Here is a 24,445-nt window from a genome sequence, read left to right as displayed (position 1 = left end):
GACAATTAAAAAATGCAATAAAATACAGGGTGTTCCATAAGAAAAAATATAACTTTGATACGCCGCCATTTATTGGCGCATCCTGTATATTCCAAAATAATTTTAAAATGTAGCTTTTATCAACTTACAAACTATTAATTTAAAAAAATTTTCAAATCTTTTACCATTTCGCTGTAATCTTCCGTCCCGTTAGTGGTGACTCACCCTGTATACAGTGCGCTGGAATAAGTGTTACCCCCCCTTATTAACTTATTTATTTTTAGCACATAAGCAAAACGCTCGGACAGGTCGATTTTTAAAATAAGCACAGTATACTATAACATCAGTGTTTCGAACTTTACGCGACTCATCTTCAGGTGATCGGCATAACTCCGAGTTTTTTAAATGGGCAAGTACATCATGTGACACGTCATTTAAAAGCATTTGAAATACTGATTACAAAAATATATAATACTTTAATCCTATTTGAGAGCGTAGGCGCAAAATTTCGGTCGAATTATTTTCAATTGCTTTCATTTTGTTCGAATCCATAGAAAACTAATAAGTCTTTTTTTAAAATATCGAGGGTTTCCCTAAGAACTTCTGTAATGTTTATTTTAATAATTCACAGGGGTGAAAAGAAGAGAAAATTTTGTCTGATTTTTAATTTCAAATATATTATTCAAAAAAACTGTTTAGTCTTAGGGACTTTCAGCCCTCCGTAATAATTCTGCGTTTGATCTTTTCAAAAATACTTAATAGTTTCCTCAGAATTCGAAAAAAATAAATGAGTTTAAATAGAATTTGATCGAAATTTTGCGCCTACGCTCTCAAACAGGAGTAACGTATACAATTTTGTAATCAGCATTTCAAAAGCTTTTAAATGATGTATCACATGATGTACTTTCCTATTTAGAAAAGTCAAAGTTATGCCTGTCACTTGAAGAGGGATCGCGTAAAGTTCGAAACATTGATGCTATAATATACTATGATTACTTTAAAAATCGACCTGTTCGAGCGTTTTGCTTATGTGCTAAAAATAAATAAGTTGATAAGGGTGTAACACTTATTCCAGCGCACTGTATATAAAAAATTAAAATTTAAATTAATAAACTCAATGTGGTAATACAACTTTTAACATATGTAAATAATATTAAATAAATTAAACAAAAGTCTTCCAACCACAGCAATTTTTAAAAAATTGTGTATTTGTTAATACTAATGCTCTCAATAAAAATCGTCAATCTCCACTTTATTATAATATTAACACATAATATAATATAATATTATATTACCACAATATAACAGTAGTTCCTTTGAGCTACGACAGTTTTAAGCCTGTTTGGATCAATTATTGATTTCACTAATTTGTTTCAATATTTAGGATTAATTTTACTTCATTCTTCTAGAAGAGCATTTTTATATTAATGTCTTATATTTTATATTAATATCTTCTATATATCTTCTATCTTTTATCTTTTATATTAATATATGTATTTTCTATCTTTTATATTAATATTTTATATTAATATCTTCTTTTATTATTATTATTGTGAATATCATGTTAACGGATCTGAACTCAATAAGGAAAACTAAATTAGGAAATAAATTATTAATTGCATTTAAGTCAGATGATTTTGTCGGTGTTTGAATTACCTACGCTAAATTATATAATAGCCATTGTTTAACAATTTGTGTGGAATGCTTTGAATTGTTATCAATGTAGAAGACAAAACTATCTATAATACCTAACTTCTAGACGCTTTTATTTAAATTTGTTTTCAATATAATATTATGGTAAAATTTGCTCTCGTCAAGAAAAAGCACATGTTTCAATTTTTGCATTTTAATTTTTCCGTTATTTTGACTAATGTAAGGTTACTTCCGAGCTTATTATACCTACCATGAAAGTATTCTTTCGTAATATCCGTCGGATGTTTTCAGGATGAACAATCTTGTTTCAGCACGTTTGTACTTCAATAGTACGCTTTTTTAGTGCATTAATTCTTGTATCATTTTTTATAGAAATCCATCGTTCCTTGCTTATAGTTAACTTTTTCGTATTTCTAGCTTAAAATTTATTTGCCACGCTGGTTCCGTGTTTCTATTTTTTTATTATCTACTGCACTGTTGTTCGGCTTCTATTACTTCTAAACATTCACGTTTAATGATGACGTCTACACTATTTGCAGTTATAATAAAGCACTTTTACTTACTAACTACAAAACAAATACATGAAATAGTATCGACTGAGCCTCTTTTGCTTAGGGGAATTCCCCGATATTCCGATTATGACGATGTTTGTTAGTATTAGAATTAACAAATACTCTAATTTTTTAAATTTGGTGTAGTTGAGATTACTTTTTGTTTAATTCCTTTTCATATTATTTACATTAAAAGCTGTGTTTCAGTATCGAGTTTGATTAACATCAAAATAAAGGAATAAGAATAACGACAGTGTTAATAAAACATAAAACAATTGTATGGTACGTTTAGTACAAGAAAAGTACAGTGGCGGTCTCAGAGTCAGATTTTGGGAGGGGCGATGGTCTGTTGCAGGGGGTCTGGGGGGTGCAGCCCCCAGCCGGAAAGGGGGTCCGGGTTAGATTATTCCGGGAACTGTTACATTATTTTGTCCAATAATAGCAATGCATTAGTTCGATCTCACACTTCGGATTAATATGTATATTAACTTCTCAATTTTTCAGAAAACTAAGGTTTCTCGAGGGGGGGGGGGCGATGGCCCCCGTCGCCCCCCCCTTGAGACCGCCACTGGAAAAGTATGACTCATAATAATTACATCACTATTAAGTGCTATTACTATTGAAGGACATGTACGCGAAAAGAAAGTTAAATTTTGTCCTTTTAGACTTTCTAATTTAAATCACGGGCCCTATTTTATAAATAGATAAAGATAGATACCTACTTAGGATTTGATAAATTTAAGATTACCCCGAAATTATACGAATTTAGTCAAATGCAAACTTGCATAAAATTTTCTATTAAGGTGAGAAAATACAAATATTAGCGTTGCAGTGTCTTATATCTAGCTATTCATAATTATTGTGTATCAGGTTCCGACTACATTATGCGATTAAATGATTGCGATGTTGCCACTACTAAGAGGCGAAGTGAACCGGTGGACATAGCGTATATATCGGAGGCGCCCACTACCTTCGGCTAACGACAGAGTATACGCGTGTAACAAGCTGCGCCTCTGACGCCAGATACGGCGAACTAAAATGTATATCGATAGACGTTAATGACTCGATTTTACCTCTACTTAAAAAATTGGCAAACGCCTTATACAGACGTGTTAACAAATAAATGCACAAGAAACATGACTGTACGTGTTCGCCTCCGATTTCGGAGGCGAACTCGTAAAATCGGAGGCACACTCGAACTAAGGATGTAGCAATCGGAGGTGTATGGGTAGCAAATGCACATATATATATATATATATATATATATATATATATATATGTGCATTTGTATCCTTTTTGCCTCCGCACATACAACAGACGTCCATCGCTCCACCAAAACTAAAGGTAGTATGTGCACATATAATGCATCATTAACCTTATTTTGATGTATAATATAAAGGCAAAGAAAGAGGGGTAAACATTTATTAACCTAATTTTATACAGTTATTTTATTTGTGTAGTTCGTGTTTGCCTCCATACACTGAACGTACTCTATGGCCTCATTTGCATATTTTATATGATGTTGCAAGTGCGGGCCCAACTCTGTAGATGTTGCCAAATTTATCGTTTAATTATCGCGATTGCGACATATGAATCATACTTATACATACTTAACTTTTTCGTATTTCTAGTTTGTAATTTATTTGCACCCCCTCTTTTAGTCTTTCTGCCTTTTTATTAGGTACTGTACAGTTCTTCGGTTTCTCTTTATAATCTTCGCAACTTTTTGTTGTATTTTACCTTCTCTGTTATTTTTTAATGGTATTGGTATTGATAAAAATTATTAATGCGTAATCGCTTTCGCCCGGTGGTTTCCCCAGTTGTACGACCTTTTTTCGGTGATTAGCAAGCTAATCGAGTGACTAAAATTAAAAATCTTATAAAAAAATCAACTAAAAAGCAAAAACTAAACAAAAATTGAAAAAATCTAACACATTCGTTAAAGATAAGCGTGGGGCGAAAACTGTTTATTCGATGAACACGCTCCACGCTTTTCTTTGACGAATGTGTTAGATTTTTTCAATTTTTGTTTATTTTTTGCTTTTTCGTTGATTTTTTTATAGGATTTTTAATTTTAGTCACTCGTAACTAAGGAAAAGCGTTTCTTAAAAAATTTTCTTTTCATATTTTTTTATTTTTTAACTTATATATTATTGTTCAACTTATACAGTGGCTCACGGTAAATATGGTCATTCGTTTGAAATATGTTTATTGCAAAAAATATTACATTATTATACAGGGTGAGTCACCACCAACGGGACGGAAGATTACAGCGAAATGGTAAAAGATTTGAGAAAAATTTAAATTGAGTAGTTTGTAAGTTGATAAAATCTACATTTTAAAATTATTTTGGAATATGCAGGGTGCGCCAATAAATGGCGGCGTATCAAAGTTATATTTTTTCTTATGGAACACCCTGTATTTTATTGCATTTTTTAATTATCCGCAAAAAATAAGGTATAGTTTCATAAGGTTTCCCTATACCTATGTACAGAGTGTTCTGAGTTATGTTGACTTTTCTTAAAATGTGAAGTTTAAAAAAAGGCTTATTCTCAAGTTATTTAAGAAATTATCAAAACATTACTTTTACATCTAAATAGTTGGATAGTGGTTGAATGTATTCCATGATTAATTATTATACATTTGTCTACAGGGTGTTCAAAATTTACAGTTTCATTATTGGAGTATTCAATGTGTCATATGATTCTTATTTTAAATGGAACACCATGTATATTAATAAATAATTATACTAAACAAATTTACCTCTTTCAAATGGTATATGGATGTCCTATACCTAGGTGTCATAGTTTTTGCGTAATTTACAATTATTTAAATTCTTAATCTGTAAATCGATTTTAAAACAAAAAATGTAGTTAATTAATGTCATTGTATGACATTGTCAGTTTATGACAGTCTGGTTTGGTAATTATCAAAACTATAAACATCCGTGTATGAAATTCAATTTTTTTTACTTAAAAATGGCTTTGGCAGGGCCAATTACATTCAAATTTAATTGTTCCTAAAAATGAATAATCACGCTATCTATGAAAGAGTAGACATGCTACTTTGCATTGGGGAATATTTTTAAAATTGTCTCTTAGCTTCTAAAGTTTACGCTTAAAAGTATTTTGATAGAAGACACACAAAAAGGACGTTTTTAAGAGATTTCTCGATAGATTCTGTGCTAATGGTAATGTTGCATAGATACGAAAAGTTAAATAAAAATAAACCATTTATTTTTGATGACGTTAACGAACTTGATGTACTGCTTTCTGTTACGGAAAACCCAAATACTAGTACGAGAAAAATTCCGGGTCGATTGGAAATCAGTCAAACGAGTGTATGTACAATATATAAGAAAAACCACTATCATCCGTATAAAACTCAACTACAACAGCCAAATTACTGTTGATCGCCAACACCGATGAAGTGTTAATGTTTGGGGCAGTATTCTGAGCGAGTACGTTATCGACCCATATTTTGTTGACGAAAATCTGAATGGAGCAACTTTTTTAAATTTCTTAAAATAAGTTTTTTGGATCCTTCTTAAAACCTTCCACTTAGCGTGCGAACAAACATGTGGCTCCAATTGGACGGAGCTGCTGCTTATTTCTGACGTTATGTTAAGAACAACCTTAACATGAAATTTTATAAGATTATTACCAGACCGTATTGTCATAAAATGACAATGTCATACAATGACATTAATTAACTTCATCTTTTGTTTTAAAATCGATTTACAGATAAAGAATTTAAATATTTGTAAATTACGCAAAAACTATGACACTTAGGTATAGGACATCCATATACCATTCGAAAGAGGTAAATTTGTTTAGTATAATTGTTTATTAATATACATGGTGTTCCATTTAAAATAAGCATCATATGACACATTGAATAGTCCAATAATGGAACTGTAAATTTTGAACACCCTGTAGACAAATGTGTAATAATTAATCATGGAATACATTTAACAAATATCAAACTATTTAGATGTAAAAGTAGTATTTTTATAGTTTCTTAAATAACTTGAGAATAAGCCTTCTTTTAAAACTTTACATTTTAAGAAAAGTCAGCATAACTCAGAACACTCTGTACATAGGTATAGGGAAGCCTTATGGAACTATACCTTATTTTTTGCGGACAATTAAAAAATGCAATAAAATACAGGGTGTTCCATAAGAAAAAATATAACTTTGATACGCCGCCATTTATTGGCGCACCCTGTATATTCCAAAATAATTTTAGAATGTAGCTTTTATCAACTTACAAACTATTAATTTAAAAAAATTTTCAAATCTTTTACCATTTCGCTGTAATCTTCCGTCCCGTTAGTGGTGACTCACCCTGTATACAGTGCGCTGGAATAAGTGTTACCCCCCTTATTAACTTATTTATTTTTAGCACATAAGCAAAACGCTCGGACAGGTCGATTTTTAAAATAAGCATAGTATAGGTACTATAGCATCAGTGTTTCGAACTTTACGCGACTCCTCTTCAGGTGATCGGCATAACTTCGAGTTTTTTAAATGGGCAAGTACATCATGTGACACGTCATTTAAAATCATTTGAAATACTGATTACAAAAATATATAATACTTTAATCCTATTTGAGAGCGTAGGCGCAAAATTTCAGTCGAATTATTTTCAATTGCATTCATTTTTTTCGAATCCTGAGAAAACTAATTAGAAAACTAATAAAGTCTTTTTTTAAAATATCGAGGGTTTCCCTAAGAACTTCTGTAATGTTTATTTTAATAATTCACAGGGGTGAAAAGAAGAGAAAATTTTGTCTGATTTTTAATTTCAAATATATTATTCAAAAAAACTGTTTGTTTAGTCTAAGGGACTTTCAGCCCTCCGTAATAATTTTGCGTTTGATCTTTTCAAAAATACTTAATAGTTTCCTCAGAATTCGAAAAAAATAAATGAGTTTAAATAGAATTTGATCGAAATTTTGCGCCTACGCTCTCAAACAGGAGTAACGTATACAATTTTGTAATCAGCATTTCAAAAGCTTTTAAATGATGTATCACATGATGTTCTTTCCTATTTAGAAAAGTCAAAGTTATGCCTGTCACTTGAAGAGGTATCGCGTAAAGTTCGAAACATTGATGCTATAATATACTATGATTACTTTAAAAATCGACCTGTTCGAGCGTTTTGCTTATGTGCTAAAAATAAATAAGTTAATAAGGGTGTAACACTTATTCCAGCGCACTGTATATAAAAAATTAAAATTTAAATTAATAAACTCAATGTGGTAATACAACTTTTAACATATGTAAATAATATTAAATAAATTAAACAGAAGTCTTCCAACCACAGCAATTTTTAAAAAATTGTGTATTTGTTAATACTAATGCTCACAATAAAAATCGTCAATCTCCAATTATAATATTAACATATAATATAATATAATAATATTATATTACCACAATATAACAGTAGTTCCTTTGAGCTACGACACTTTTAAGCCTGTTTGGATCAATTATTGATTTCACTAATTTGTTTCAATATTTAGGATTAATTTTACTTCATTCTTCTAGAAGAGCATTTTTATATTAATGTCTTATATTGTATATTAATATCTTCTATATATCTTCTATCTTTTATCTTTTATATTAATATATGTATCTTCTATCTTTTATATTAATATTTTATATTAATATCTTCTTGTATTATTATTATTGTGAATATCATGTTAACGGATCTGAACTCAATAAGGAAAACTAAATTAGGAAATAAATTATTAATTGCATTTAAGTCAGATGATTTTGTCGGTGTTTGAATTACCTACGCTAAATTATATAATAGCCATTGTTTAACAATTTGTGCGGAATGCTTTGAATTGTTATCAATGTAGAAGACAAAACTATCTATAATACCTAACTTCTAGACGCTTTTATTTAAATTTGTTTTCAATATAATATTATGGTAAAATTTGCTCTCGTCAAGAAAGAGCACATGTTTCAATTTTTGCATTTTAATTTTTCCGTTATTTTGACTAATATGTAAAGTTACTTCCGAGCTTATTATACCTACCATGAAAGTATTCTTTCGTAATATCCTTCGGATGTTTTCAGGATGAACAATCTTGTTTCAGCACGTTTGTACTTCAATAGTACACTTTAGTGCATTAATTCTTGTATCATTTTTTATTTTTTATAGAAATCCATCGTTCCTTGCTTATACATAGTTAACTTTTTCGTATTTCTAGTTTAAAATTTATTTGCCACGCTGGTTTCGTGTTTCTATTTTTTTATTATGTACTGCACTGTTGTTCGGCTTCTATTACTTCTAAACATTCACGTTTAATGATGACGTCTACACTATTTGCAGTTATAATAAAGCACTTTTACTTACTAACTACAAAACAAATACATGAAATAGTATCGACTGAGCCTCTTTTGCTTAGGGGAATTCCCCGATATTCCGATTATGACGATGTTTGTTAGTATTAGAATTAACAAATACTCTAATTTTTTAAATTTGGCGTAGTTGAGATTACTTTTTGTTTAATTCCTTTTCATATTATTTACATTAAAAGCTGTGTTTCAGTATCGAGTTTGATTAACATCAAAATAAAGGAATAAGAATAACGACAGTGTTAATAAAACATAAAACAATTGTATGGTACGTTTAGTACAAGAAAAGTATGACTCATAATAATTACATCACTATTAAGTGCTATTACTATTGAAGGCCATGTACGCGAAAAGAAAGTTAAATTTTGTCCTTTTAGACTTTCTAATTTAAATCACGGGCCCTATTTTATAAAAAGATAAAGATAGATACCTACTTAGGATCTGATAAATTTAAGATTACCCCGAAATTATACGAATTTAGTCAAATGCAAACTTGCATAAAATTTTCTATTAAGGTGAGAAAATACAAATATTAGCGTTGCAGTGTCATATCTAGCTATTCATAATCATTGTGTATCAGGTTCCGACTACATTATGCGATTAAATGATTGCGATGTTGCCACTACTAAGAGGCGAAGTGAACCGGTGGACATAGCGTATATATCGGAGGCGCCCACTCCTTCAGCTAACGACAGAGTATACGCGTGTAACAAGCTGCGCCTCTGACGCCAGATACGACGAACTAAAATGTATATCGATAGACGTTAATGACTCGATATATATATATATATATATATATATATATATATATATATATATATATATATATATATATATATATATATATATATATATATATATATATATATATATGTGCATTTGCTACCCATACACCTCCGATTGCTACATCCTTAGTTCGAGTGTGCCTCCGATTTTACGAGTTCGCCTCCGAAATCGGAGGCGAACACGTACAGTCATGTTTCTTGTGCATTTATTTGTTAACACGTCTGTATAAGGCGTTTGCCAATTTTTTAAGTAGAGGTAAAATCGAGTCATTAACGTCTATCGATATACATTTTAGTTCGCCGTATCTGGCGTCAGAGGCGCAGCTTGTTACACGCGTATACTCTGTCGTTAGCCGAAGGTAGTGGGCGCCTCCGATATATACGCTATGTCCACCGGTTCACTTCGCCTCTTAGTAGTGGCAACATCGCAATCATTTAATCGCATAATGTAGTCGGAACCTGATACACAATGATTATGAATAGCTAGATATAAGACACTGCAACGCTAATATTTGTATTTTCTCACCTTAATAGAAAATTTTATGCTAGTTTGCATTTGACTAAATTCGTATAATTTCGGGGTTATCTTAAATTTATCAGATCCTAAGTAGGTATCTATCTTTATCTATTTATAAAATAGGGCTCGTGATTTAAATTAGAAAGCCTAAAAGGACAAAATTTAACTTTCTTTTCGCGTACATGGCCTTCAATAGTAATAGCACTTAATAGTGATGTAATTATTATGAGTCATACTTTTCTTTTTTATGTTTTATTAACACTGTCGTTATTCTTATTCCTTTATTTTGATGTTAATCAAACTCGTTACTGAAACACAGCTTTTAATGTAAATAATATGAAAAGGAATTAAACAAAAAGTAATCTCAACTACACCAAATTTAAAAAATTAGAGTATTTGTTAATTCTAATACTAACAAACATCGTCATAATCGGAATATCGGGGAATTCCCCTAAGCAAAAGAGGCTCAGTCGATACTATTTCATGTATTTGTTTTGTTGTTAGTAAGTAAAAGTGCTTTATTATAACTGCAAATAGTGTAGACGTCATCATTAAACGTGAATGTTTAGAAGTAATAGAAGCCGAACAACAGTGCAGTACATAATAAAAAAATAGAAACACGAAACCAGCGTGGCAAATAAATTTTAAGCTAGAAATACGAAAAAGTTAACTATAAGCAAGGAACGATGGATTTCTATAAAAAATGATACAAGAATTAATGCACTAAAGCATACTATTGAAGTATAAACGTGCTGAAACAAAACTGTTCATCCTGAAAACATCCGACGGATATTACGAAAGAATACTTTCATGGTAGGTATAATAAGCTCGGAAGTAACATTACATTAGTCAAAATAACGGAAAAATTAAAATGCAAAAATTGAAACATGTGCTCTTTCTTGACGAGAGCAAATTTTACCATAATATTATATTGAAAACAAATTTAAATAAAAGCGTCTAGAAGTTAGGTATTATAGATAGTTTTGTCTTCTACATTGATAACAATTCAAAGCATTCCGCACAAATTGTTAAACAATGGCTATTATATAATTTAGCGTAGGTAATTCAAACACCGACAAAATCATCTGACTTAAATGCAATTAATAATTTATTTCCTAATTTAGTTTTCCTTATTGAGTTCAGATCCGTTAACATGATATTCACAATAATAATAATAAAAGAAGATATTAATATAAAATATTAATATAAAAGATAGAAGATACATATATTAATATAAAAGATAAAAGATAGAAGATATATAGAAGATATTAATATAAAATATAAGACATTAATATAAAAATGCTCTTCTAGAAGAATGAAGTAAAATTAATCCTAAATATTGAAACAAATTAGTGAAATCAATAATTGATCCAAACAGGCTTAAAAGTGTCGTAGCTCAAAGGAACTACTGTTATATTGTGGAATATAATATTATGATATTATATTATGTGTTAATATTATAATAAAGTGGAGATTGACGATTTTTATTGTGAGCATTAGTATTAACAAATACACAATTTTTTAAAAATTGCTGTGGTTGGAAGACTTTTGTTTAATTTATTTAATATTATTTACATATGTTAAAAGTTGTATTACCACATTGAGTTTATTAATTTAAATTTTAATTTTTTATATACAGTGCGCTGGAATAAGTGTTACACCCTTATTAACTTATTTATTTTTAGCACATAAGCAAAACGCTCGAACAGGTCGATTTTTAAAGTAATCATAGTATATTATAGCATCAATGTTTCGAACTTTACGCGATTCCTCTTCAAGTGACAGGCATAACTTTGACTTTTCTAAATAGGAAAGAACATCATGTGATACATCATTTAAAAGCTTTTGAAATGCTGATTACAAAATTGTATACGTTACTCCTGTTTGAGAGCGTAGGCGCAAAATTTCGATCAAATTCTATTTAAACTCATTTATTTTTTTCGAATTCTGAGGAAACTATGTATTAAGTATTTTTGAAAAGATCAAACGCAGAATTATTACGGAGGGCTGAAAGTCCCTTAGACTAAACAAACAGTTTTTTTGAATAATATATTTGAAATTAAAAATCAGACAAAATTTTCTCTTCTTTTCACCCCTGTGAATTATTAAAATAAACATTACAGAAGTTCTTAGGGAAACCCTCGATATTTAAAAAAAAGACTTATTAGTTTTCTCAGGATTCGAAAAAAATGAATGCAATTGAAAATAATTCGACCGAAATTTTGCGCCTACGCTCTCAAATAGGATTAAAGTATTATATATTTTTGTAATCAGTATTTCAAATGCTTTTAAATGACGTGTCACATGATGTACTTGCCCATTTAAAAAACTCGAAGTTATGCCGATCACCTGAAGAGGAGTCGCGTAAAGTTCGAAACACTGATGCTATAGTATACTATGCTTATTTTAAAAATCGACCTGTCCGAGCGTTTTGCTTATGTGCTAAAAATAAATAAGTTAATAAGGGGGGGGGGTAACACTTATTCCAGCGCACTGTATACAGGGTGAGTCACCACTAACGGGACGGAAGATTACAGCGAAATGGTAAAAGATTTAAAAAAAATTTTAAATTAATAGTTTGTAAGTTGATAAAAGCTACATTTTAAAATTATTTTGGAATATACAGGGTGCGCCAATAAATGGCGGCGTATCAAAGTTATATTTTTTCTTATGGAACACCCTGTATTTTATTGCATTTTTAATTGTCCGCAAAAAATAAGGTATAGTTCCATAAGGCTTCCCTATACCTATGTACAGAGTGTTCTGAGTTATGCTGACTTTTCTTAAAATGTAAAGTTTTAAAAGAAGGCTTATTCTCAAGTTATTTAAGAAATTATAAAAATACTACTTTTACATCTAAATAGTTTGATATTGGTTAAATGTATTCCATGATTAATTATTACACATTTGTCTACAGGGTGTTCAAAATTTACAGTTCCATTATTGGACTATTCAATGTGTCATATGATGCTTATTTTAAATGGAACACCATGTATATTAATAAACAATTATACTAAACAAATTACCTCTTTCGAATGGTATATGGATGTCCTATACTTAAGTGTCATAATTTTTGCGTAATTTACAAATATTTAAATTCTTTATCTGTAAATCGATTTTAAAACAAAAGATGAAGTTAATTAATGTCATTGTATGACATTGTCATTTTATGACAATACGGTCTGGTAATAATCTTATAATTAATGCATCCCATGATTGATTATTACACATTTATTTACAGGGTGTTCAAAATTTACAGTTACAGAACACCATGTATATTAATCGCTTATGTAATAGGTACACATTCAAAATGTTTATACAACAAGCGATTTTAAATGATTTGTTTACATTATTTACATAGCTGGTGCTATAGAAGCAAAAACGTTCGAAATTCTTAATTTCATAAAAATATCATCTGAGGTAGTAGGGTAGGAAGTGTAGCATTTACAATATTTTTAATATAACCCCATTTAAAAAAATTCATCTTGGTCAATCCTGGTGACCTAGGTGGCCAAATATATGGACCGAATCTATCTATCCATTTATTTCTAAATTTCATGTTAAGGTTGTTCTTAACATAACGTCAGAAATAAGCAGCAGCTCCGTCCAATTGGAGCCACATGTTTGTTCGCACGCTAAGTGGAAGGTTTTAAGAAGGATCCAAAAAACATATTTTAAGGAATTTAAAAAAGTTGCTCCATTCAGATTTTCGTCAACAAAATATGGGTCGATAACATACTCGCTCAGAATACTGCCCCAAACATTAACACTTCATCGGTGTTGGCGATCAACAGTAAAATGTTTGTTTCCTGTATCATAATAAAGTGAAAGCTATGTCTATTAACTAGACGATTATTATGAAAAGTAGGTAGATTCGTCTGTAGACAATAAATTCTTAAAAAGATCAGGATCTTCTCCAAATTCTAAAGTCTATAAACGAAAAGTTAAACGTTCCTGTTCTGTCTAATGCTGTTGTAGTTGAGTTTTATACGGATGATAGTGGCTTTTCTTATATATTGTACATACACTCGTTTGACTGATTTCCAATCGACCCGAAATTTTTCTTGTACTAGTATTTGGGTTTTCCGTAACAGAAAGCAGTACATCAAGTTCGTTAACGTCATAAAAAATAAATGGTTTATTTTTATTTAACTTTTCGTATCTATGCAACATTACCATTAGCACAGAATCTATCGAGAAATCTCTTAAAAACGTCCTTTTTGTGTGTCTTCTATCAGGATACTTTTAAGCGTAAACTTTAGAAGCTAAGAGACAATTTTAAAAATATTCCCCAATGCAAAGTAGCATGTCTAGCATGTCTTTCATAGATAGCGTGATTATTCATTTTTAGGAACAATTAAATTTGAATGTAATTGGCCCTGCCAAAGCCATTTTTAAGTAAAAAAAAATTGAATTTCATACACGGATGTTTATAGTTTTGATAATTACCAAACCAGACTGTCATAAACTGAAAATGTCATACAATGACATTAATTAACTACATTTTTTGTTTTAAAATCGATTTACAGATTAAGAATTTAAATAATTGTAAATTACGCAAAAACTATGACACCTAGGTATAGGACATCCATATACCATTCGAAAGAGGTAAATTTGTTAAGTATAATTATTTATTAATATACATGGTGTTCCATTTAATACTCCAATAATGAAACTGTAAATTTTGAACACCCTGTAGACAAATGTATAATAATTAATCATGGAATACATTCAACCATTATCCAACTATTTAGATGTAAAAGTAATGTTTTGATAATTTCTTAAATAACTTGAGAATAAGCCTTTTTTTTAAACTTCACATTTTAAGAAAAGTCAACATAACTCAGAACACTCTGTACATAGGTATAGGGAAACCTTATGAAACTATACCTTATTTTTTGCGGATAATTAAAAAATGCAATAAAATACAGGGTGTTCCATAAGAAAAAATATAACTTTGATACGCCGCCATTTATTGGCGCACCCTGCATATTCCAAAATAATTTTAAAATGTAGATTTTATCAACTTACAAACTATTCAATTTAATTTTTTCTCAAATATTTTACCATTTCGCTGTAATCTTCCGTCCCGTTAGTGGTGACTCACCCTGTATAATAATGTAATATTTTTTGCAATAAACATATTTCAAACGAATGACCATATTTACCGTGAGCCACTGTATAAGTTGAACAATAATATATAAGTTAAAAAATAAAAAAATATGAAAAGAAAATTTTTTAAGAAACGCTTTTCTTTAGTTACGAGTGACTAAAATTAAAAATCCTATAAAAAAATCAACTAAAAAGCAAAAATAAACAAAAATTGAAAAAATCTAACACATTCGTCAAAGAAAAGCGTAAAGCGTGTTCATCGAATAAACAGTTTTCGCCCCACGCTTATCTTTAACGAATGTGTTAGATTTTTTCAATTTTCGTTTATTTTTTGCTTTTTAGTTGATTTTTTTATAAGATTTTTAATTTTAGTCACTCGATTAGCTTGCTAATCACCGAAAAAAGGTCGTACAACTCGGGAAACCACCGGGCGAAAGCGATTACGCATTAATAATTTTTATCAATACCAATACCATTAAAAAATAACAGAGAAGGTAAGATACAACAGAAAGTTGCGAAGATTATAAAGAGAAACCGAAGAACTGTACAGTACCTAATAAAAAGGCAGAAAGACTAAAAGAGGGGGTGCAAATAAATTCCAAACTAGAAATACGAAAAAGTTAAGTATAAGTATGAATCATATGTCGCAATCGCGATAATTAAACGATAAATTTGGCAACATCTACAGAGTTGGACCCGCACTTGCAACATCATATAAAATATGCAAATGAGGCCATAGAGTACGTTCAGTGTATGGAGGCAAACACGAACTACACAAATAAAATAACTGTATAAAATTAGGTTAATAAATGTTTACCCCTCTTTCTTTGCCTTTATATTATACATCAAAATAAGGTTAATGATGCATTATATGTGCACATACTACCTTTAGTTTTGGTGGAGCGATGGACGTCTGTTGTATGTGCGGAGGCAAAAAGGATACAAATGCACATATATATATATATATATATATATATATATATATATATATATATATATATATATATATATATGCCAAATATCATAAATTACAATGAAAAGTCGACATGTTTCGGTAATTTCTAATAATGCTGTTTATTTAGTTAATAATGAATTTATGCTATACTTTCTGGACGCACTGAATACGAGTAATTATATCTGTACCTATAAATAAATAAAAATAAAAAATATTTATGTATTTCCTTTTTATTCAATGGTTTTTTTATAATTTTTGTTTTATTTGTTTGTTGGGTTAGGGTCAAAAAACACATTCTTAAAATAATATGCTAGGTTTATTGCAGTTTAGACATTTCTATAAAAAAATAAAACTAATGCAACAAAATGTACCTATGTATCTATAAAAATAATATTGAAGTAGTTGTTAATAATTATGAAATAAGAAATTTATGACTATGAATCTGCCATCAATCACAAACAATTCTGGCTAATTGGCTCTGCCTAAGACATTTTTCAAAAAAGAAAAGACATTTCTATTCCTATTTTTCAAACAATAAATTGAAATATAAATATACAATACTTACAATAATATTAATTGCAATAAAAACTTAAGACACCAAAATTTAATAGAAGTATTTTAATTTAATTAGTGCCGAAATCAATGAGGGTTTGTAGCGTAATAGTGTATTTCAAAGGCTAACCGATTTCGGCACTCTGGTGCCGTAGTATAGGAGCATTTGTAAATATGCTTCCCGTGTATCCCGCCGTACGAGAGTCGAAGCGATTTCAAACTGCACCACCTTCGCGTATACGTCATGTGGGAATATACATAAACTGAACAACTTTTTGACATTTTGTTTATATGAATTTTTATTAGTTTGATTTTTGTCGAATTAAAATACAACAATATATAGAGTAAGAAAACGATACATGAAAGATGAAAATTTGTAGAAAGTTTGTTCGTAATCAGATTATGTAAATTAAAGCATTGCCTACTAGGGGTATAGCATAGCAAGTACTAGGTAAGTACATTATTTTTTTTTACATTTTCCAAATAGGTATGAAGATAATTTTTTATTGGAATACAACTGAAACATTTAGAATTACGTACCTGTGGCTTTTCAAAACTATTTAAAAAATCACTATAATTATAAATTTGATTTTATTTCTGTCCTCACAACAATAAAAACTAATATATTATACAACATTTTTGTTTACCGATAACCTCCATATTGAACAATTATTGACAGATCATTTCAACACCCAATCAGAGCCCGTATAAAGACTAATACCAAACTGTCGGTGTGTGCATGCGCGCAGATCAATATAAATTCACCCTCAATCTCAATCGCGCCTAAAGAAGTATAACTTCAAAAATATATGACAAGATTTTGTGCAATAAATGGCCACATATACTTCTGGTATATCGTCGGTGATGTGACAATACCTCCTATCTGCTTTTTCATGAATTTTGTAGGAGACCAAAAACCATTTTTAGGGTCATCTCCTGTTTTCACATGTAAATTTTGACATGTTTTGTAGTAAATAGATAGTTGAGTTTACTACAAAACATGTCAAAAAATATCATATGAAAATAGGAGGTGACTGTAAAAAAAGTTTTTAGTCTCTCTTACAAAACTCATGAAAAAACAAATCGGAGGTATTATGTCACATCAGCGACTATATCTAGGGAATGTATAAAAATATACTGTGAATGTCCAAAGAACATTCGTAGACATTCATGGAATGTTCCAACAAGACATTCAAAGAATTTCCTGGGACATTTAGGGGACATTCTTGTGCTTTTGAGGACAGTCCAGTGTTCCTGACAGAATGTCATGTGTACTGGACTATTTTTTGTCATTTTTTTCTCAACTAATTGTTGGAGTGTATATATGTGGTCTATGCAAGATTTTCCTGCCGTTTACTTGTTTAACTTATTTAACTTGTTAAACTTGTTTAAAATGTTTACTTGTAAATGCTAAATAAATGATAAATACATAAATGACTTACTTGTTATTTAATTGTCTTTGAATGGCCAATTTCTTTTCAATCTGTTCAATAGGGAATTGTGGGACTTCATAGGGAGCAGAAATTTCATTTGACAAATCTGGTTCGTTGGTTGCATAAACTGCATTTGCGCCGAACGTGGGGCTTTCATTTCCTGTAATATAAAAATACAACAATTAGCATAAATACAACAAAATTTTCCAGTTTTTTTCCTTGTTATATTATTACTACTTATAGCAATTAATTTGCAATATGTTTAAGAAATAGAGTTGGGTAATAGTATATTATTCAACGAGCATGTAATGATGGCTATTACTCACGATGATGAAGTTTGCGACATGGGCCTTAGGCGAGTGTCGTAATTCATCAGAGTGAGTAATAGCCATTACATGCGAGTTGAATACTATACTTTTTCTACGACCTTTTTTTTATTTTAATTATTAAAAAATATAATAATTATCAACTACTCGAGATCTAAAACATAATAATTTACAAAAATACCTACAGAAATAGTCAATCTAAGTTCTATTCGTTTCCGAAAAATTATACGCATATATTTGTACCTGGTGTCACTGAATCTAATAAATATGAAATGGCTATTATCGGTGGACGTATTTCATAATTTCATAGAGTTATAATGTATATACATTTAACTATATATAATATAATAATATAACTATATAATATAATATGTTATAACATATTTAAGAGCACACAGTAGCGATCAACAGGTAGCAACAAACGCGGTCCAAGGTTGCGAAAGTTCTGCGAACTTTCAAAAGTGAGGCAACAGTGCGTCGGTAATTCGACAATGACAGTGACGTTTATGCTATCAAAAACAATAATTTTTATACACATAGGCGCGAAATTTTGCCAAGTCAGTGACGTTCGATTTCTTGTTATAAAAAAATCGATTTTTAGTAGTTCCAATGTGCACAAAATCTAGGCACGGGATAAAAAAGTTTATTTGAAGAAAGTGTATTTTTTTGTCTTTCTTAATGGCAGTACAGGCTCCTTTTTTCAATATTTTATTTAGTTATAGAGTAATTTCCACATACTAAGATATTTGTGAAATTGGGCTCTGTACCGCTATTCTTTATTATATTACGAATATGTGTGCCAAATATCTCGACAAAATATTCAAAATTAGAGCCGCAATCTTGGAACGCATTTGTTGCTACCTGTTGATCGCTACTGTTTGCTCTTAACATAATATAACGTAAAAAGTAAACACAATATTAGTTATAAATTTAAATTAACATAAACAAAATGCGCTAATGTCACTGCCACTAAAATAAATGATAAATGTCAAAATTTTTAGTAAACAAATTTTTAGATATACCTAAACGTAAAAAATATATTGACATTGTTACAGTTAAAATTCCTTTAAACATCTTTTGAAGTTAATAATTATTGATATAAATTACAATAATTATTGTATTAAATAAACAAGTTAAGTAATTTTATTTGCAGTTTATATACGATTAATATTTAATATTAAAGGTGGCATGCGCCTACTTGAATCTAACTTCAGCCCGTGAGTAATGACCCGTAAGTAACTTCAGCCCGTGAGTAATGAACTATTACTCACGGGTACGGTAATGGGTGCTAGTATCTATTAAAACTTAGAAAATAATGAGCATGTTATTCAACGGTCGTAGAAAAAGTGTTTAAACATCAGGAAGATCTTCACTGACTTTTGTCTGTAGAAATCTTATTATTTTATTGTAATGTTAATATGTACTTGTACTGAAGATTTCATATTCGTTAAGAGGTGGATCAATTACAGATATTTTATGATAGTAATTTTTTGCGTTGTAATATTAGTTCAGTCGTCAGAGATTTGACCTCTAAAAATCATACGAACAACCTGAATTTTACTGAGAATATCAATTTTTGAATCCCAAAAAAGATGCAAAAAAGTTTGACACTCCTACTCCCCGAACTGAAAACAACCTCATAGGAGTGGGGGAACGGAAAACATCGATTTACCAAGAATATGTAGGCCGTACAAAGAAAAGACTTCAAACAAGAAATAGAGCTGAGATAATTTTGAATAAAAATCTTCATTAGTACTTTTTGTATAGAATGAACCGTTCGCTCAGAAGCAACGCTTGCAGCGACCGTCGATTTTGAATGTCAGTAACGCGCGTGAAATCAATTTTTTAAATAAAATTTGTATCAACGGCTAGTATGTAATATTGCCAAAGTATGCATTACTGCTAAGTATCCAATACTGCCAGCAAATATGTTTGACAGATCTGATTGCCGGGAATCACTTGTATAAAACAGGGCACAAAGAGGATAAAAATGTGAGAAATGGAAATTGGGAATACACTAACAAAAGATCAAATTAACGTAGTCAGGTAGGCACTCGAGTGTACCAACCTGACAACATAACAAGGGAACATCAAAAAATTGAGAGGAGAGAGAGAGAGAGAGAGAGAGAGAGAGAGAGAGAGAGAGAGAGAGAGAGAGAGAGAGAGAGAGAAAATTATATTCGTAAGTATAAAAGAAAGATGATTACTACCTTGGAGAGACTCAGAATATGCCTTTTTTTGAAGGTATATAATATGATAAGTCGTAGGAACCTCACAGACTACTAATGAAAACTGCCAAAACATTAATAACCAACTTTTTGTTTTCCTCTCTCGGTTTTTGACCTTTCAAGGGTATGGTCACACTATTTTATCATATTGATGGATGGTAGTTAACAAGACTAAAGTAAGTTACTAAAAAAACAAGGTCCAACAGCTCGACGATAGCACAATTTTCTCAAATAAAATGATATGGCCACAAATCTCTGGAAAGATCTTGTAATATTTTTGCAATATGTAACTGTCAGAACAGAACAAACGAACGTACGGATACATACAAAAATTTCCACCTCTTATTCTAGACTAAAAATATCACATAAATCATTCACACAACATCACGACCCAAGCAAAAATACAATCTAAAAATAAAAACGCATCTTCAAATTGTGGATATACTTTGGCACAAAATATAAGCTGAATCATTAACCTTTTCAATATTCAGTTACTACATTTGCAATAAAAAACTAATAAATTTCTGTTTCTATTGCACTAGGAACAACAAAAAATTGCAGGCAGGTATACAACAACGAATAGGTCTGGATCCCGCATATGAAAAAAAAGTTGATTAATAGCAAGCTGAAAATTTGTTAATAGCTTAAGGGTGTCTAGTCGGACAAACTTTGATGTATGGGAACACTGGAAAAGGGAAGTTTTAATTGTGGAACAGGTTAAAAATTTGGAATGTCAGACCACGAAAACGTCCCATGTATTTTGTCGGACAGAACTTTCAATTGATTTGTTACCTTTTTATTAACCTCTCATGCAAAAATCAGACTGCTATTTGTCACCTGCCATAATTTCTGTCATTTGACATGTTCTACGTGTTCCACTCATTTAAATGCCCAGTTGGTGATAAATGGTAGTCTGATTTTTGCAGGACAGTTTAATGAACGGGTAACAAATTAATTGGAAGTTCTGTCCGACAAAATACATGGGACGTTTTCGTAGTCTGACGTTCCAGATTTTTAAGCTGTTCCACAATTAAACTTCCCCTGTTCCAGTGTTCCCATACATCAAAGTTTGTCCGACTAGACAACCTTAAGATATTAAAAAATTTTTAGCTTGCTATTAATCAACTTTTTTTTCATACGCGGGATCCAGACCTATAATGTTCCAGGGCATTTAGGAAAAAATAAATCAATTTTTAAATACAGCACCTATCGACTAGCAACTTTTTGCATTATGTTCGGAATGGCACCAGGAAAAAAACCTACAATAGAAAAATTTGTGAAAATGCATAACTATGCATATAAATAAATAAATATATATAAATGCATAACCTACTTGAAAGTACTTAAAAGGCATTCAAAAGTGCATAAATCAGTATTTTAAGGGCCAGATTTTGTTACTCGGGGGTTTATCGGATCGTTGAATACAATACGCCATCAGAATCGGCGATCGAAGAATCTGGTGTCCAGGGTCACTGCTAAGTCACGTCATCTGGACTTTCGAGGTTGTTCAATTTTCACACGCAAAAAATATACTGCATTAAATCTCTTAGTACAAGCCTTAATTTAAATAAATTTCAAGCCAGCCCTGTTTAATAGTACCAATTCATTCCCTCCTAATTTTACCCTTACCCATACAGACAGACAATTTTGGATTCGGGACGGAAGAAACTCTCTCTCTAGCATCCAGCGGTTCGACCGTCAACAAGTACCACTCACCACTCGCAACGAGGGGCAATTTAGGCTACGGCTCCACGGGAGACAAATTTACGCTAGCAGTAGCCGTAAAACGAACTTAAGGTTCCGCGGAACGGAATAGGAATAGCCGAACTGAACCGACTACAGGACTTGTGCGATTCTTGTGCGGCTATTCCTATTCCGTTCCGCGGAACCTAAGTTCGTTTTACGGCTACTGCTAGCGTAAATTTGTCGTAGCCTTGGAACCCGTGGAGCCGTAGCCTTTCTCTCTCTCTCCTCTTACACCTACCGTAGGGTAAGCGTATCTCTCGTACCTCTTGCAACACGTGAGGGTGCAATCTCTCTGCTCTCTCTCTCTCATCAGCGGTTCCACTGAAAAGTCGGTACCGCTCATCTCTTCACTCTGGACGGTCCCGCCTTCCTTTTGGGCTGAAACGAAATAGCAATACGTGTTACGTTACGTGACGAACAGTAATTCGGGAGTGACGCCATACCTGATTTCGCAAATCGTGGTACGAGAACAATCAATTCGTGTGTGACCACGGCTCTAATGATCTACAACGTTCACAGTTTGGTAAGACTTCATATACATATTAATATTGTCTGTATAAAACCTTATCCTCTATACTCCCACTTGAGCCAGTAAATATACAATCCGCTAAATACAGTCCACACACTCTGAAAGTATATTCATACTCTCACATATGTCCAAGTTATCGTACAGAGGTTTTTCGGCAATAAATTGATGGAAATAGATTAATCGAAGGTTTTGAGGGCCGCTGAACAAGAATACGCCATCAGGACCGATATCCGGTGCAAGTGGTGCCTAACAACCTTTAAAAACTCCATAAGATAACGTGCCTAAGCATTGACCCTGGGAACCAGGTGGTCCGGGGTCCATTCTGATGGCGTATTTGTGTTCAGCGACCCCAAAAAACCTTCTAGTCATCTATTTGCATGCATTTAGTGCCGAAAACCCTCGAAACTCCAGAATATGACGTACCTTAACAGTAACTGTGGACACCAGGTGCTCTCAGTGTCAATTCTGATAGCGTGTTTGTGTTTAGCAACCCCAAAAATCTCCCAAGTAATCTGTTTGTATCAAATTAGTATCTAAAATCCTCGAAACTCAAGAAGATGACCTGCCTCAACAGTGACCCTAGGCACCAGATGCTTTAAGTGTTGGTTCTGATGGCGTATTCGTGTTTAGCGATCCCAAAAACCCTCCAAGCAATCTGTTTACATCAATTTTTTTAAACGGTTTAGTTACAATTTGCATGACCATGAACGAAATTTCCCAATAATAGCTAGGGAGCCAATAATACGCGTAGCGGAGGGCAGTAATCATTCAAGGGAGGAAAAGGCACTTTACTCCCATGTTATACATATGGTTTTTCCACCTTCCTCAAATAACAAGTCATTTTTCATTTTTACTTAATTTATTTATGTAACTAACCAACAAAATTTATTAAAACCAAAACTAACAAGTAGGTAGAATATAACTGTCAACTGTCAAATATAAGTGAAATTATTAATGTAAACATTGTTAAATCAAAATAACAATTTACTGTTTTTTACCATTCTGCAAAATACAGAGTGTTTTATAAATAAACGTTAAAATGTATAGACACTTACGTAAAAATGTAAGATATTGTACAGGGCGTCAATAAGTTACATTTCATGAATGAAATACCATGACGTAACTTTTACTTTTCCTCCCTAGCGAGGAAAAATATTTAAATATTTTCCTCCCTAGGGAGGAAAAGTACAACTTTGCTCCCTACAGTCTGGTCCGGAAAAGTATACTTTCGGTAGAGGTAGGTGGAAAAATAAATTTCAAATATCTTACTTGGCTTTTTCCTTGGTTAAAAATATCGCAAATATTGGCACGCGTTTTAGTATGTGACATGCATCGGTGGAAGTTCAAAAGAAAAAAGAAATACGACATACAGCATTTTAAATATCTGACGTAAAGGAAGTTTTTACTTTTGGTTTCAAACGTATAATTCAGTGTTATATTGTGAGTCATACAAAAATTTTGTTAGTCTGCTTGTTTCTTACTAATTACCAATAATTTTGAAAATATATAACAATCTAATATCGTCACGGTGAAGACTACGCATGGTAAACTAGTATGCGTTTGATAGTAGAAGCATTCTCCAAAAAAAAACGACAAGACGGATCTTAATAATTCTTTTTGCATTCGATTCGTGAACGAGCCAGGAAACGTTGTGACCTCTAGCCATAAGATAATATTGAAAAACTGCATACAAAAAAATGCATTCTTAAAG

General features: G+C 31.3%; 1 protein-coding gene across 9 annotated transcripts in view; it reads right to left on the bottom strand.

The window, feature by feature from the left end:
- LOC114337170 (AMP deaminase 2) overlaps positions 1-24,445 on the bottom strand; it is a 270,969-nt gene that overhangs the window by 121,405 nt on the left and 125,119 nt on the right. For all 9 annotated transcript variants that reach the window (XM_028287562.2, XM_050643057.1, XM_028287566.2 and 6 more), the window contains exon 2: positions 17,915-18,065. In XM_028287562.2, coding sequence (XP_028143363.1) covers positions 17,915-18,065 — 151 coding nt within the window. The remainder of the gene's footprint in view (positions 1-17,914; positions 18,066-24,445) is intronic.

Source organism: Diabrotica virgifera, chromosome 2 (genome assembly GCF_917563875.1).
Source record: "Diabrotica virgifera virgifera chromosome 2, PGI_DIABVI_V3a".
Lineage (NCBI taxonomy): Eukaryota > Metazoa > Arthropoda > Insecta > Coleoptera > Chrysomelidae > Diabrotica > Diabrotica virgifera.
Note: the sequence above shows the minus strand (reverse complement) of the source record. Positions and strands in the feature narration are given on the sequence as shown.